Genomic DNA, 15794 nt, shown 5'->3' on the forward strand with positions numbered 1-15794 from the left:
GAAAAAAAGAGTTTATATTTTATTTGCTTGTAAATGTTGTGATCTTGCAGTACAAATAACTCTAAGGGATAAACACATTGGTTTCAATTAAGTGAAATTTAAGTAAAATAATATTCATTTAGTGTATATATATATATATGTGTGTGTGTGTGTGTGTGTATAAATCACAATCAACTGTTGTTTTGAGACCAAAAAAAACAAAACAACAACAATTACACACCTTGTGACAAAGACTTTAAAATAGGTGAGCAAATTTGCAATATGGATCTAAACTGACCAAAATATGAATTGTCTCCATCCTTCAAAATTATTTGCAATAATATTAATTTCTTAAATTACCAAAAGCATGATGTAATAAATATCACATCATGTAACAATTATTTGTAAAAAAAAAAAAAAAAAAAAATTTTTATTTGGTATGGTTTCTTTTGATTCTTTGAATTTGTTTTCAAACATTTGCCAGGCCTAAGCACACTTAAAGATATTAATATATTAATTTCACAACAAACTTAAGTTTAATGTATGTATTCACGTTATTCAAGTGCATAAAGTGCAAAAAAATTCAAATGAGATCATTTATTGTTCATGCATTTAATGTTTTGAAAGATTTCATGCCAATGAGAAATTCTATATACCAGAATAAAACATCACTCTTTACATAGTACACCCGTAATACACTTTCAGACAGAAAGACATGCTTCTGTAGTGCCATACACATGAGACACATGTCCACAATGTCCAATATCTTTGCATAATTTGAAATGCCCACACTCTTCTCTTGATCACATTCTTAGACGCTAAAGCTTTCTCATTTTGCAAACTGTCGCATTTGTTCATGCTTTGTTGGGGCCAGTCTCATCTGAGTCAGGATCCTTCACACTGTCCTCACTTGGCAAGGACTCTTCACCAGAAGAATGGGAGCTGAAATCCGCCACTCCTGACTCCTGGTCACTATTGTCAGCATCAGAGCATTTTGGTTTGTCTCCAAACAGGCTAAACTCTGTGCTCTCTCTCTCTCCTTGTTGTAAGGTGAAAACATTGGGAGCACCACCAATGTAATCCTGAGGAGTATTGACCAGGCTTGCATCTAAAGGTAAAGACCAAAGCGTCTGTTGTTTGCCGTCCAACAAACCCTTCTGCATGTAAAGCGTTTTTGCACGCTCCTTACCCAGAACAGCAAGTTTCTGCAAAGGTAAAATATTTGATCACTAAAGTTAAAATGGCAAACATTGTGCGAATAAAAATTCTGTATTTGTAGAACATGCATATTAAGTAAACAACGTGGTCTTTGCACAATTTTATTGTAATTCAAAAGAGATTCGAAATAAAATGATAAAAATGTTGTACCTGCTCATAGACAGCCAGTTCTTCCTCAAGTTGCTGTGTTTCCTCTTTTATAGTCATCAAACAATCCAGCTCAGACTGACGTGGGTGCAACTCACGATCAAATCTATTATACAGCCTTCTCCAGTATCTAAACACAGAAAAGACAAACCATTTTTGCTGTTAAACAAACAAATAGCATATATCATTTAACAATTTCTTCTGTGTTGACTTTTAAAAATGTATATGTGCTTAGGACTAAAGAAAAAAAACTGCATGAGAAAGAGAATCAAGAAAGGGAAAATGTATTGTCAGGTCAAAATAGTGAGACAAAGCCTACACATGAAGCAGAACATGAAATCCAAGGGGAGGAGTCCTCCCACCTTACATACCTAAACCTACCCATTTCCACCCCCTGATCCCTAAACCCACCCCTAAACCTACCCATCTCCACCCCCTGATCCCTAAACCCACCCCTAAACCTACCCATCTCCACCCCCTGATCCCTAAACCCACCCCTAAACCTACCCATCTCCACCCCCTGATCTCTAAACCCACCCCTAAACCTACCCATCTCCACCCCCTGATCCCTAAACCCACCCCTAAACCTACCCATCTCCACCCCCTGATCCCTAAACCCACCCCTAAACCTACCCATCTCCACCCCCTGATCTCTAAACCCACCCCTAAACCTACCCATCTCCACCCCCTGATCCCTAAACCCACCCCTAAACCTACCCATCTCCACCCCCTGATCCCTAAACCCACCCCTAAACCTACCCATCTCCACCCCCTGATCTCTAAACCCACCCCTAAACCTACCCATCTCCACCCCCTGATCCCTAAACCCACCCCTAAACCTACCCATCTCCACCCCCTGATCCCTAAACCCACCCCTAAACCTACCCATCTCCACCCCCTGATCCCTAAACCCACCCCTAAACCTACCCATCTCCACCCCCTGATCCCTAAACCCACCCCTAAACCTACCCATCTCCACCCCCTGATCTCTAAACCCACCCCTAAACCTACCCATCTCCACCCCCTGATCCCTAAACCCACCCCTAAACCTACCCATCTCCACCCCCTGATCCCTAAACCCACCCCTAAACCTACCCATCTCCACCCCCTGATCCCTAAACCCACCCCTAAACCTACCCATCTCCACCCCCTGATCCCTAAACCCACCCCTAAACCTACCCATCTCCACCCCCTGATCTCTAAACCTACCCCTAAACCTACCAATCTCCACCCCTTAAATCTGGATCCAACTCCGCCCCCTGGATCTCGTGTACTGCAGTGAGGTGCTACTGCACATGAAGGGGAAAAAATGTTCTGACATACTTAAAACAGAAGGGGGCAGTACTGGGCCTTAGAAGTCTCTGATTCTGGCTCTGATCGGGTTTATACAGAGGGTTCATGAAGTCCAGTTTGTTCTCCCATAAATGAGGCCATATGGAATGGGTTTTCTCTTTGATGCTACAGAAAAGAAAAAAAAAAACATGCAGAGAGTTTTAACATCCACTATACCCCAAATTTTAACAACAAAATCAAGTTTTTCATTCATGTCTCAAATACACAGGGCAATTACCACAGATCTTTCCTCTCCTTCTGGCTGTTACAAATGAAGTTGCCATAGTGACAGGAGTAAACGTGGTTGTGGATGCTGATTAGAAACTTCTCACTGTACTCAAAAGAACAGGGAAACTGATCCATAAACTGCCATACACATTCCAGGAACTGGTCTATAACAGGTGACACTTCCTTGGCTTCTCCATCTAGATGACCGCATCTGAAACGCCATGAAGTAAATTACATTTAGAATGAGCAATCGCATCTAGTACATCAGAAAACCTGAGTGAATTTTAAGATGAAGTCCAACCTGTGTGAAAACTTGTGTCCAAATGAAACCCAGTCTTTCTCAATCAGCACCTACACATAAAATAAAACAGGGTTTTACTTAAACTATTGTTAAAAAAAAATTGGGGTCAGTCAGAATTTGTTTTAAATAAATTAATACTTATATTGAGCAAGGAAACATTAAACTGATCAAAAGTGACAGTAAACTCATTTATAATGTTACAAAAGATGTCCATTTTAAATAAACGCTGTTCTTTTGAACTTTCCATACATTTAAGAATATTGAGCCATATTAGGTTTCCACAAAAACATTAAGCAGCAACAGTTTTCAACAGTGATAATGAGAAATGTTTCTTGAGCACCAAATCAGCATATTAAAGTGATTTCTGAAGGATCATGTGACACTGAAGACTGGAGTAATGACGCTGAAAATTCAGCTTTGCCATCATGGGAATAAGTTAAATTTTTAATATATATTAAAATAGAAAACAATTATTTTAATTTGTAATAACATTTCAATATTTTTCTGTATTTTTGATGCAGTCTTGGTGAGCATAAGATACTTCTTTCAAAAACATTAAGAAATCGTGTGGTGGTAGTGTACTTGAGAACAGTTTAAAGGTAAAATGTCAATTTCCGGTGTTAAAGGTCTTTATATCCCAGTTTCATAAGCAGAGACAACTATAAGTAATTTGTAAACTGACTTCTTCAAAAAGTGCAAACACTGTAGCGCTAGCAGAACATTGATCTATTTGTTTAAGCGTTCTGACCATCTTGTTTAGCCGATCAATAAAAGGCAGAGGAACAGCATGGGAAACCTGTTCGAAAACATGCAATATTTTTGCAATTCCGTTTGATGGTGCTTGTGCATCTGCACAGACTTATTGCTAGTGTATCAGGAAATGAGATAGTATTCCCAGACAGACTTAATCTGTGCTAGAAATTATGTTTTTCTTTTTAAATTGACCCCATATGAAGGTAAATTTCTAAGTAAGAGATGATTCTCTAAACTGAGCTCTGCTATTGAATGAAACCTCTCCAGCAGAGATCCGGCTTGAGTCGATCCTTATGATTAAATGAGCAAGACTCATGGGCAGCCTCTCAGTTATGCATCTTCTTACACTGTGAACTCAGTGACTTGAATGAAAAATGTGCATGCTGCCGTTTACCATGAGTCCCTTGAGGGTCCTGTAGTAGGGGTCCAGAAGCACACTGGCCACAGAGCAAACCTGAGCCGTCCTATCCCAGCCATCAGAGCAATGAACCAGGACACTGACCCCTTCCTCTGCCACGGCCTGTGTGCGTGTCACGTAAGAACATGAAATCAGTACCGGAGCAAGTGCTCATGCATGGGCTGACACTCAAAGAGATCTTTTACCTTAGATATGAAGATTCCAGCTTCCATGATCGATTTGATGTGTCTTAACCAGTCTGAATTTTCAAGCCCCAAGAGAAATTCTCTCATGGTGGGAGAACGCAGTGCAGAAACTAAAAAAAAAAAAAAGACACTTTGAGAAGATCCAGACAAATTCACCACAAAGGTTTATATACGATCCTGTGAAAAGACGATGATGAAAACCAGGAGCTTTATTGAGAATTTAGAGTAGGGAAATGATATGAGGAATTTTAAGTGATATATTTAAGTGATATAAGAATTTTAGTGCTCAATATTTACTTTGGCTTTGCAAAGAAAGCTAGTGACTAACAAAAGTGTCCTCTTTATTTATGTTACTTGAAATATGCACTGCTGATAAATTGACTTGATGACAGTTCTGTCTTATGGCTCATTAGTTATTATGACAACCAAATAAATTTGTATTTCTATAAGTAGCATTGATTCTTGTTCTCCAAACCAACATAAACATTCCCTGTGAGCACTGTAAGCTTTGATATGTCAACAGTTCAAATGTGATAAGAGTATTTAAGGGCTGGTGACGTCCCATGAGAACACTCCAGATGACAGCCGCTGAAGCCAGTATACTGACAAACCCGCTCACTCTTGGTGGCAGGGACCAAATTGACTGTATTTCTAGGAAGAATCAAGCATGCTGTAATGAGATCTCAAACAGTCTCTGCTGGAAGCCAACAAGATTATTCGACCAGATGACTCCCTAATGTTTTACGGGTCAAAAAGCTATCACACCCAGTGCCGCTATTATTTCTTCAACACTAGACGATATCATTCTCACGCCCTCCTTTTCTAAATCAGGGGGAAAAAGGTCCCCAATCGTCAAGTCAACAAAACAAAAATAGGCGAGGAATAAAAGCCAGATGGATTCAAAGCACCCCTACTACACGATCTGCTTTGCCAAGAAACTCTCCTGTGGTACAATATACGGCTTCATTGCAGAACATCTTTATTATAGATGATAAGACGCTAAGTGGTCTGAAGATCTCCCATACAATTGAAGGGGAGCTGTTATATACTGGTTCAAGCTGGTTCAACAGAAGGATCTTTGGATCTAACACACTGGTTAATATGGGTCACTTCATTTTCTCACTTAATATTGGAGACAATACCCTCTATGAGTTTCTGCAGACTGTTCCTCATCACATGGATGTTTTCAATGCCGATGAACTGGAATTTAATGTTGCAGTAGTTGTCCTCATTTTCATAGCCTTTCCCCGCAGCTCGATTCGCCATTGCGTTCAGCTGGAAATACATGAGATTCTCACGTGTCTTTCATGTGTAATTCTGATATCGGTTCCATCGTATACTGATATTAAGCGGACTGACCTTGGGTCTGGTGTCCACAACATACATGAATCTGCTGCCAGGATTAGACTTCATGATGGCCTGCAGCATTTGCTCATCCTCCAGGCAGCGAGCACTGAAGCCAGAAAGAGGCTGACTGCTGCGACATATTGTGGCCTAAAGAAAAGACATCATGTGAGTTGGTGTTTGCATATGTCGGCATCCTGTGGAGTCAAGATAAGACATGACCAAAAAATTAGTTCTTCATATTAGTGTAGGACAAGACTAAGTGGTTCAATGTTTATTTTAGTGTGCAAAATGGCTTAAATAAACCAATAAAAATATTCACATAAATAAATACATACATGAAAATATATTTTAATTTTATTAGTAGTATGTATATAAATACATAATTAAATGTAATTAGGCCTAATTAAAAAATACATTCCATAAACTAATCAAGTAAAAATGCAACTATCATCTGACCTCAAAGTAATTCCCAGCCTGATTATTTTATGCTCAATATATAAATTCAGCTTGAAGAACAAAAGGAAAGCTTGTTTCCACCATGGAATGCAAAAAAAAGAAAAGAAAAAAAGGTAATTGCGATTTTTATCTCACAATTCAGACTTTTTTACAGTTTACATTTTGCAATTCATACTTTTTTTCTCAGAATTGCATGATATAATGTCGCAATTGTGAGAAAAAAGTCAGAATTGCAAGATATTATCTTGCAATTTCTAGAAAAATGTCAGAATTGCGAGTTTATATCAATTCGCAATTTTAACTTCTATTCTCAGAATTGTGAGATATAAATTCACAATTACGAGTTATAAGTCCAATTCTGAGGGAAAAAAAGACGTGAGATTATATCTCACAATTCTGACTGTGGCGGAAACAAACTTCCATAGAAAGGGGACCCGAGCTAAAAAAAAAAAAAGCAATATATTATTTTATTAAAATGTATAAAATTATACATTTCAATTTGAATAATTTGAAAATCAAAATTATATTTTAATGCTTTAAATAAAGCTATCGTACGGCCTCAGAATAATTCCCAGCCTGATCATTTCACGGTTGATTAATAAATTAAACTTAAAGAACAGAAGATTACAATGTTCTCTCAGTGGAATGGGTATTTCATGAGAATTTGGCCCTGGCCTCATAAAACTCTGAGCTTGCAATATTACATTTTTAGACATTGTTCTAATCATATTTTGGGGTTAACGAACCATGAATGGGGGGTGGATTATTAAACTGCAACTGACCCCTTAGGGCCTCACCATTATGATCCTTATGTGGAGGTCACAAGCTTCTCCATGTGTTTTGAATTCATGTGTCCAAAAGAAAACACAGAGAATCCAAGGGGAATATCTGACCTCAATGAAATGTCTTTTAACAGAGTGCCGAACCCAAGAGGGTACAGAGGGGGCTTGACCATGCTTTTAAAATATCCATTATATTGTAATTCAAAAAAACAAAATAAGCACTTTCTTTGTAAAGAAATCATACTAAGCTGGAGTTTAATACTAAATCAAGCTGCATCACATTTATGGTTCTTCTTTAGTTTTTTTTTTTTTTAATATACCGAGCACTCAAGTCTCAAGAACACTATGTTCTTGAACCTTGAACTCGCATCCTCAATCTGATGACTAAGTATTTGGCAGGCAAGGACATATGAAAGAAAGGATAAAATTCTCCACAGCCTCATTAAAAGGGGCAGATGAATGCTAAGACTGCAGAGAGAATGTGCCAGATGGAGGCAGACTTACATGATTTTCCTTGCAGTAGTATGACAACGTGGGAAATCGACCTCTGCTACGAAACTTAGAGCTCCCTACGATGACAGGGAGGGTGACGGATTTAGGCACAAACAAGTCAGATGGGTAAGTATCACACACCTGTGTCACAAAAAGAAAAGTTATTAAAAAAAACTAAACAATATACTGATTGTGTTTACATAGTGCTGGTGGGTGATACACTAACTCTGTACTCTCGGTTGATGGGGGTGACATGCCATTGCTTATTTGGAAGTCCCATTCGACTGTATTCAGCCTTCATATCTAAAAAGTCCCATGAGAGCTCCCGTTCAGCTTTGTCAGCATTAGGATTGAAGGAAAAACAATACAACTCTTCATATTTTTCTGCAAGACAAGGGGAAAACAACATGACAAAATGTCCATGTACACTAAAATATAGAAAAGTGTATTGAAGAACTATAATTTGTTTTGAACATTATGGTCCGGTTTTACAGACAGGGCTTTAGATTAAGCCAGGATTAGGCCTTAGTTCAATTAAACATGGCTTAGGAAAAAAAAAAAACATTACTGGTGTGCATCTTGTGAAAAAACAATGGCAGTGACATTTTCTAAGATATTTCAGTGCAAATTGCTTTCAGTTAAAACAGCTCAAACATGTATTTTAGTCTGGGACTAGGCTTAAGCCTTGTCTGTGAAACCGGGGGTTATTTCAACAATATTTCAATAACAAGTTGTGTCCCGAATGCACTAATACCAGGGGGTGTCCAAACTCAGTCCTGTAGAGTTTAGCTCACCCTTGCTTCAGCACCTGAACAGAAGTTTTTAGTATGCCTAGTAAGACCTTGATTAACTAGTTCAGGTGTTTCATTCGGGTTGGAGCTAAACTTCAGGACCGACGATGCCTATTCCTGCACTAAGTACTCAACCGTGTAGTGCAGGGCTGTGCAACTCAGGCACTCGAGACCCATTTTCCTGCATAGTTTATCTCCAACCCTAACCAAAAACACCTGAACCAGCTAATCAAAGTTTTCAGGATTACTAAAAAGCTACATTCAGGTGAGTTTGAATAAGGTTAGAGCTAAACTCTGCAGGAAAATGGATCTTGAAGGCTAGAATTGTCCAGCCCACACTTCGTTTTCCGGTTAAGTAAGTGCATCATCCGGGACTTTTTCTTTTAAGAATATTCAGTGTGAACGCACTACGCACACACTACAGAATGGTATAGAATAATTCACTTGTATGCAGAATGGGAATACACTGACATTATAATCTTAATGTATGCAAAGTGACCCACCTGGTCTAGACAGACGTGAAAGTGAAATGTAAACATCATGGCAGTCGCTCTCTTGAGGAATAATAAACTGTATGACCTGAAAGTTCTTGCAGTGGATTAATAAAGGGTATCCACTCTGAGATGCTTTATGCTTTACAACATTACACACTAAACTGTGCAGAACCTGTGAAAAACAAGCATACTGTGTCAGTTGTTGTACTTATAAAACGGTTAAGCACAGAAATACTTGACAATGATGATGAACCGCAAATATCAATGGTATTAGTTAATACATTTGACATGGCTTACCCACAGCTCATTTCTGTTCTCGGATCCTTTACCTACAAAGATAGTGTGTGTGGCTGTCAGGTAGAGCGTGCCCACTTGAGTTCTTCGAGAGGAACTTCTATCCACTAACCAGACATTTTCAACCTGCAATATATAACCAAGTTAATTAGACCAGGGGTTCTCGATGCCACAGACCCCCCTATATGATCACCCTCATGTGAGGAACTCCCATCCTAAAATATAAAAAATCATCTATCTTTTATAAATGGCCAATTTATACACTGAAAAATAAATATTATAGATTTAAAATTAATTTCTACTAAGTTACATTATTATTATTTTTTGTACTCACTATAATGTACCGATAAATGTATTATTTATTTGCTTATTTAATTTTAATTTATAATAATGAGAATTCTTATTTATTTTAATCTAATTTAATATATTTAATAGATTAATACAGAACTAATTAATCCCTAATCACATTTTTTGGGGGTCCCGGACCCCAGTTTTAAAACCTCTGAATTAGACTTTAGTATTAGTGATGCTGCACTATAAAGTACCATACCACAAACATAATAGTGAGCATCCCTCTGCCCTGTGGTGATACTGTGTTTAAATCATCTGCGATCAATTGGCACACAATAGCAAAACTCATTCCTAATGTGAATATGGCTTTTCAGTAATATCCTTTAAATTATAACTCATCAGATGCAGGCCTTTACTTTTTTCCCCCTTGAACATTTGTCTCAGTGACTGTGCTGATTTCATTGATTCCTGTAAATTAATCCATTTACAACTATAAAACCTCAAATTACAAATGATGATGAAACATGTGGAAGCAATACATGGAGATGTGTGGTTCATGGCATGTAAAGGGAATCATTGTATCATGGATGCTGGACATTACCTTTGGCATTCTGATGTGCTCCATCTCTGACCACCACACCTCTGGCGCGTGCAGCTTATCGGGGTACAGAAATACTTCTTAGTGTCATGCTGAACGAGTGTTATTGTGTTAATTTAAACACAATAATATTTCAAGAATTGTTATAAACGCTGCGCTTCTTTGAATTCGGGTTGATAGGGATATGGCTCCTCCCGTCATCTGTGATTCACCGTCAGGTCATTGCGCTGCTGCGCTCAGTGCGTGGCCCGCTGCAGGGTCCTAAAGCCCGCTCCAAACACGTTTCATCGTGATTTTAGCTAAATTAAGAAAATGTAATCATCATCGGTATGGTTTATATCTGTACGCTAAAAGTATTAGAGTATTCTTGTGAGTATATAGTCATATATAGAGTGTATGTCATTTTCTTAATTTTATGCAATTATGTTTAACTCCTGGATACAAAAAAGCCCAACATTTCCATTGTAGTTGGCCAGGAAGAAAGATACAACTTGACTTGTGGGGAATGTTGACACACTATCTAGTTGCACAAAAGATGTTTTCAAGTCTCTGTTTCTAATTCGAAAACATCATGTTAGAATTAATTTCAGAAATTACTGGAGAATGGGAGTATCAGGTAGGGGGTGGTTTTAAAGTCACCATGAAATCAAAATTTATAGGCTATTTTTTATGGAATATTGCAGTAATTACAATAAATGATAAATAAACAATCCATGCACATCAGTATTTTTATTTAACTCATGTGCCCTTGTAATCTTTAATTCCTCTCTCTCTCTCTCTTGCAGATATTTACTGGCAGGAGGGCAAACCACAACCATCCAGCGATCCAACCAATTCCCCATGGACAAAATCAAGTCATCTTCGGAACACAAACTGTTTGTTGAAATCTAAGAGCTTTCTGTCCCTCCATTGACAGCTACGCAACTATCACTTTGACGCTTCAAAAAGTTCATAAAGAGATCGTAAAACTAATCCATATGAATTAAGCAGTTTAGTCCAAATTTTCGGAAGAGACTCGATCGATTTATATGATGAACAGGTTTAATTCAAGGACAAAAAGCTCTCAGGTTTCATCAAAAAGATCATTAGCGTTCCGAAGGTTAACGAAAGTCTTACGGGTTTGGAACGTTGTGAAGGTGAGTACATTTTTGGGTGAGCTAACTCTTTAAGTTTTAGGAACTTACATTTTAAGCACAATATTGCCAGCTACTTTGTCTGTTTTTGAGTTTAGTAAATGACTCGTTGATATGTTAACATGCAGCCAAACAAACCATTTGGATTGATGGCTCAATTGGTCTGAAAAGCCTTGACTGAAGTGTAAACACTTCAATCAATCCGACTGGCAGAGCATTTAGTTAATAATAGCCTAAATTAAGTTCACAGATAACTATCTTTCATTCTTAAAAACACTCTCCATTCTGCCTGTCCTTCACTAACTCTCTCCCCCATCTCTCTACACAAAATACATATTGACACTGCTGTGACGTCATATGAATCTTTGAGTTAATCAGTGAGCCTTTTTTAGACAGTTGATTGTGCAGTTTTGTTCAGTATAAACATCATTAATGTTGAGGGGAAGATAGTGTGAAGGACTTTGATTTGCCAATTGACCATTTCAAGTCCAATCACAATATGGGATTTAGTTCAATGCTGTTTATCTTTTTAGTATGGAGATTGTTTGTCCATTCTAATAGATTACTCCAGAAGGCAAATCACTGTTGCGTTGCATTTAGGAGATCTCTTTTTCCATACAGTATCATAAGCTTAAAATATAACACATATGCCTACATCTAAACTTCTAGTGATCAGTTTCACAACACCAAAATTGTTATGGTGGATTTTATACTGTAGCCTCCCATCTTTCCTGTTCAAGCTTGTAGAATTTGAGTAGACCTACTATATATGATAATGCATTTTGCCTGAGAGCATAATTACGTAGTGTTGCTCTCATTCGCCCATTCTCTAAATATGCCTCTGATAACCATCCATGTCTTAGATTTTAGCAGTACTTACAATGAATTCAATAATTATCACCCTTTTCAACATATAGCACACTAGATCTTATTGTTGCCTATATGAAATGAGGGCAGACCCGCAGGACCAACTTATGGTTAAGTGCTCTGCTCACAGCCATAAGGGTAATAAAGCAGGATTGGGACCTCAGTAATGGCCCGGTTTCTGTAACTAAGGATTGATCCATTAGCCTTCAGCTATATCCGAACATTATTCATGAATCTTTATATCATTAGCCGGCATGCAAAAATCAACAAATGTATTCAGTGTCTTAAAAAAACAAAACTTGTGGCCTAGTAACTGAATTCCTCGCTGTGTGGTTGGGACATAAATTTGACTAAACTAGAAAACCTTGGGGCAGTTTCTCACAGGAGCACTATGCTTCAGAAGATTAGACAAATTGAGCATGTTTTTAATAAAGAAAGCATTAAGTATATCTCGCAATACACACAGGTGATCATTTCAGCCTTCACACTGGCATTCAATATAAACAAGATTATGGGTTTTAAGGAAGATTTGGGTCAGTGTCACTATTCAGTGTGTAAGTTTATATTCATTTTCCCTCTTATTTCCCTGCATTTACTGTATGTTATGATATCAGATGATACTTTCTTAGCACAAAAATAAAGCTTTTATGGTCTTACCTCCACCAATCGTGCCTTAGGAATTGAAGTGATGTCATAGCTGACCAGTTTCCCGTGCTAATGCTCACTGTAACAGATCAAACCTGTCTAGATATTCAACTTTAGCAGAGTCAGCACACATGATCATTCAAGTCTAAACTTATAATCTTCTAGCAGACAGCTGTAAGTGAAGTAAAATATCTATCAGGCTGAACATTTTAAAGATTGTTCTCTGTCATTTAATGCAGGATGGTTAACAGGGAACTGAACTCCAAGGACTCTGCCAGTGTCCACCGTTGGTGCGTCATCAAAACAAAAGTAAGCACAAATTGACGTTCGTTGCATGAAACTTATTTGCTCTCAGATAAAGAAGGAGAGAGGGCAGTTCATCTTCGTAACAGCTGCATGCTTTACAGCAATGACACTGCATGAAGCTAAAGTTGATTGCACAGCAGTTTTACAATTTGCATCCATGTATGCATACTTATCTGCAGGAATCAGCTTGTAATGTCCTTTCTTCCCACTAATAATTGACTTGAACATTTCCTGGTGACAGCTCTGTTAAGTGGTGTGGAGTGTCCCTATGACAAACAGTGCTGCGGTGTTGACATTAGAACCAATATTTTTGCATTAGATGCATCAACTACGGTCATGTGCGTGACATCGGTAACCTTGTAATAATTTGTGCCGGCCTGTCCTGAGAAGCAGAGGAAAACCTACAGTATTTAGAAAACCTCTCTCTCATTTTGGGAAAAATTGGTTGTATGACATGAAATGAATGTGCAGTTCAACAGGTTTCATCCCATTTGTCCAAGGATCTTGTCTTCTTTTGTTCTCTAAGCTGTGTAGGACTTCAGTATATTGGCAGATGAATACAGCTGCTCTTTGGACTTGATTTTATGCCCGAAAAACTGTGAGAGATGTTCACCAGTGCCCATTCACTAGTTTTTATGCAATTTAGAGTCTGTTAATATGAAATGAACCAACAGATTCGGTTTTGTTTGTGCACATCTCATGATGTTTCAAAAGTTCTTTTAGCAAGAAGTTGCATCAGGCTTTTGATGCAATTTCTTTTGCTTCATGTCAGGTCTGTCTTTTACCTGATGGCTGTGCCAGCACTGGCAAATGCTGTAAACCACATTCCCTGAATGTCTGTAAAGCAGCCTTTCTGCTGTTTCCCTGGAAAGTGGATGAATGTTTGCTGTGGTTGCTTACCCATCCATTCAGGATGGCATTTGCTTTCACTGTGGTGTTCAGATAGATAAAGGGCACATAATGACACAGCCTTACAACTGATGGAGAAAAACATCTCAGTCTGACACATGCTAGATCAGAGAAAGACTCATCACCAGTTACACTAGATGCTTTCACCTTTTCAGATTGACACTGCATTAAAGATTTCACAGTTCATGTCACAATTGGCGGGGTATGCAAAATACCTAATTGCAGGTTAATTCTTCACTCCTGGCCTTTAGTATCATTGAGCGAGCATATCCATACCCCTTTTAAGTGTATGAAATAAACTCACCAGTTACTTTAGTAGGTACACCTGTTCAACTGCTCGTTAACGCAAATATCAAATCAGCCAATCACATGGCAGCAACTCCATGCATTGAAGCATGTAGATATTGTCAATACTATCTGCTGAAGTTCAAACTGAGCAGAATGGGGAAAATAGGGATTTAAAGTTCTTTGAACATGGCATGGTTTGTTGGTGCCATACGGGCTGGGGTGCGTTTCCCAAAAGCATCGTTAGCCAACTATGGTCTACAGCAGAAGAAGATCACACTGGGTGCCTCTCCTGTCAGCTAAGAACAGGAAACTGAGGCTACAATTTGCACAGGCTCGCCAAAATTGGACATTAGAAGATTGGAAAACGTTGCCTGGTTTGATGAGTCTCGATTTCTGCTGCGACATTCAGATGGTAGGGGCAGAATTTGGCATGAACAACATTAAAGCATGGATCCATCCTGCCTTGTATCAATGGTTCAGGCTGCTGGTGGTGGTGTAATGCTGTGAGGGATATTTTCTTGGCACACTTTGGGCCTCTAGTACCAATTGAGCATCCTTTAAATGCCACATGCAGCCTACCTGAGTATTGTTGTTGACCATGTCCATCCCTTCAAGACCACAGTGTACTCCTCTTCTGATGGCTACTTCCAGATGAGAAATCTAAAGCAACTACGTGATGCTATCATGTCAGCCTAGACCAAATTCTCTGAGGAATGTTTCTAGAACCACTAAGAATTTTGGCAGTTCTAAAGGCTTGTTTAGAAACAATTGAAAAGCAGCACAGTGGAATGTAAAAACGTGTTCTGTATGAACGCCATAGTCTGGTTAGACGCTATATTGAATTAAATGATGTTTTATTAACAAAGTTCTGGAGGAGCACGTTCAGATAATTAACCTGATTAACATGAGAGGAGCACATTCAGCCAATCAACTCAAATAATGATAAGAGGTATATATACACCAGCCTTACCTCTGTTCGTTGACAGTTTATCAGCATCCCTCCACCACCCCATCTCCTCACTTCTAGTCCTAACTATTATTATCACAACCGGGGGGAGTACTCTGGGTTCGGGCCAAAACTCGTGAATGCAGATAAAAACGAGGCTGTGAGTGATATACAGTCTGTGGCATGCGCTGTATAAATTTCCTAGATCACTTAATTTTCACAATTCACAACTTTCAAAATGGATTGATGGAGTTTTTGCCTACTGAAAGTTTGTTTCTCCCCGTTTCATCAGCTGAAACAAAATCATCATTCATCAGTGGAACAATCTGCATGTTGTTAAGTAACAGTACATTGAACTTCTATTCTATTCTATTCTATTCTATTCTATTCTATTCTATTCTATTCTATTCTATAGTATTTCTATTCCTCACAGCCTTGTTTTCATTCCTGTCAAAAATGAAATATGGCGCTACCCTGACTAAAGTCTGTGGGAATGCTATTGAATGGTTTATTATAGACAATCTGCTCTGACCTTACATTTAGGGAAATGCTTTATTGAACAATTTAGAATTCACAAAAAATATTCGGTTTCAC

The 15794-nt window shown here is 38.3% G+C and overlaps 1 protein-coding gene across 2 annotated transcripts; it reads right to left on the reverse strand.

The window, feature by feature from the left end:
* Positions 1–564: 564 nt before the first annotated feature.
* On the reverse strand, positions 565–12979 carry mtmr7a (myotubularin related protein 7a). 2 transcript variants are annotated; one of them, XM_084133685.1, is made up of 15 exons: positions 12764–12962; positions 10110–10405; positions 9221–9343; positions 8933–9095; positions 7865–8022; positions 7651–7779; positions 5921–6055; positions 5704–5836; positions 4562–4671; positions 4353–4478; positions 3206–3255; positions 2915–3115; positions 2668–2802; positions 1348–1474; positions 565–1184 (listed from the first exon to the last, which is right to left on the reverse strand). In XM_084133685.1, exons 2-15 carry the CDS (start codon positions 10131–10133, stop codon positions 834–836), a joined length of 1965 nt encoding a protein of 654 aa, XP_083989811.1. In that variant the 5' UTR covers positions 10134–10405; positions 12764–12962; the 3' UTR covers positions 565–833. The 2 variants fall into 2 exon arrangements, with proteins under 2 accessions (XP_083989811.1, XP_083989812.1); XM_084133686.1 differs by having other exon boundaries at positions 585–1184; positions 10110–10163; positions 12764–12979.
* Between the last annotated feature and the right edge of the window lie 2815 nt (positions 12980–15794).

This window comes from Abramis brama, assembly GCF_963993115.1.
Source record: "Abramis brama genome assembly, chromosome: 13".
Lineage (NCBI taxonomy): Eukaryota > Metazoa > Chordata > Actinopteri > Cypriniformes > Leuciscidae > Abramis > Abramis brama.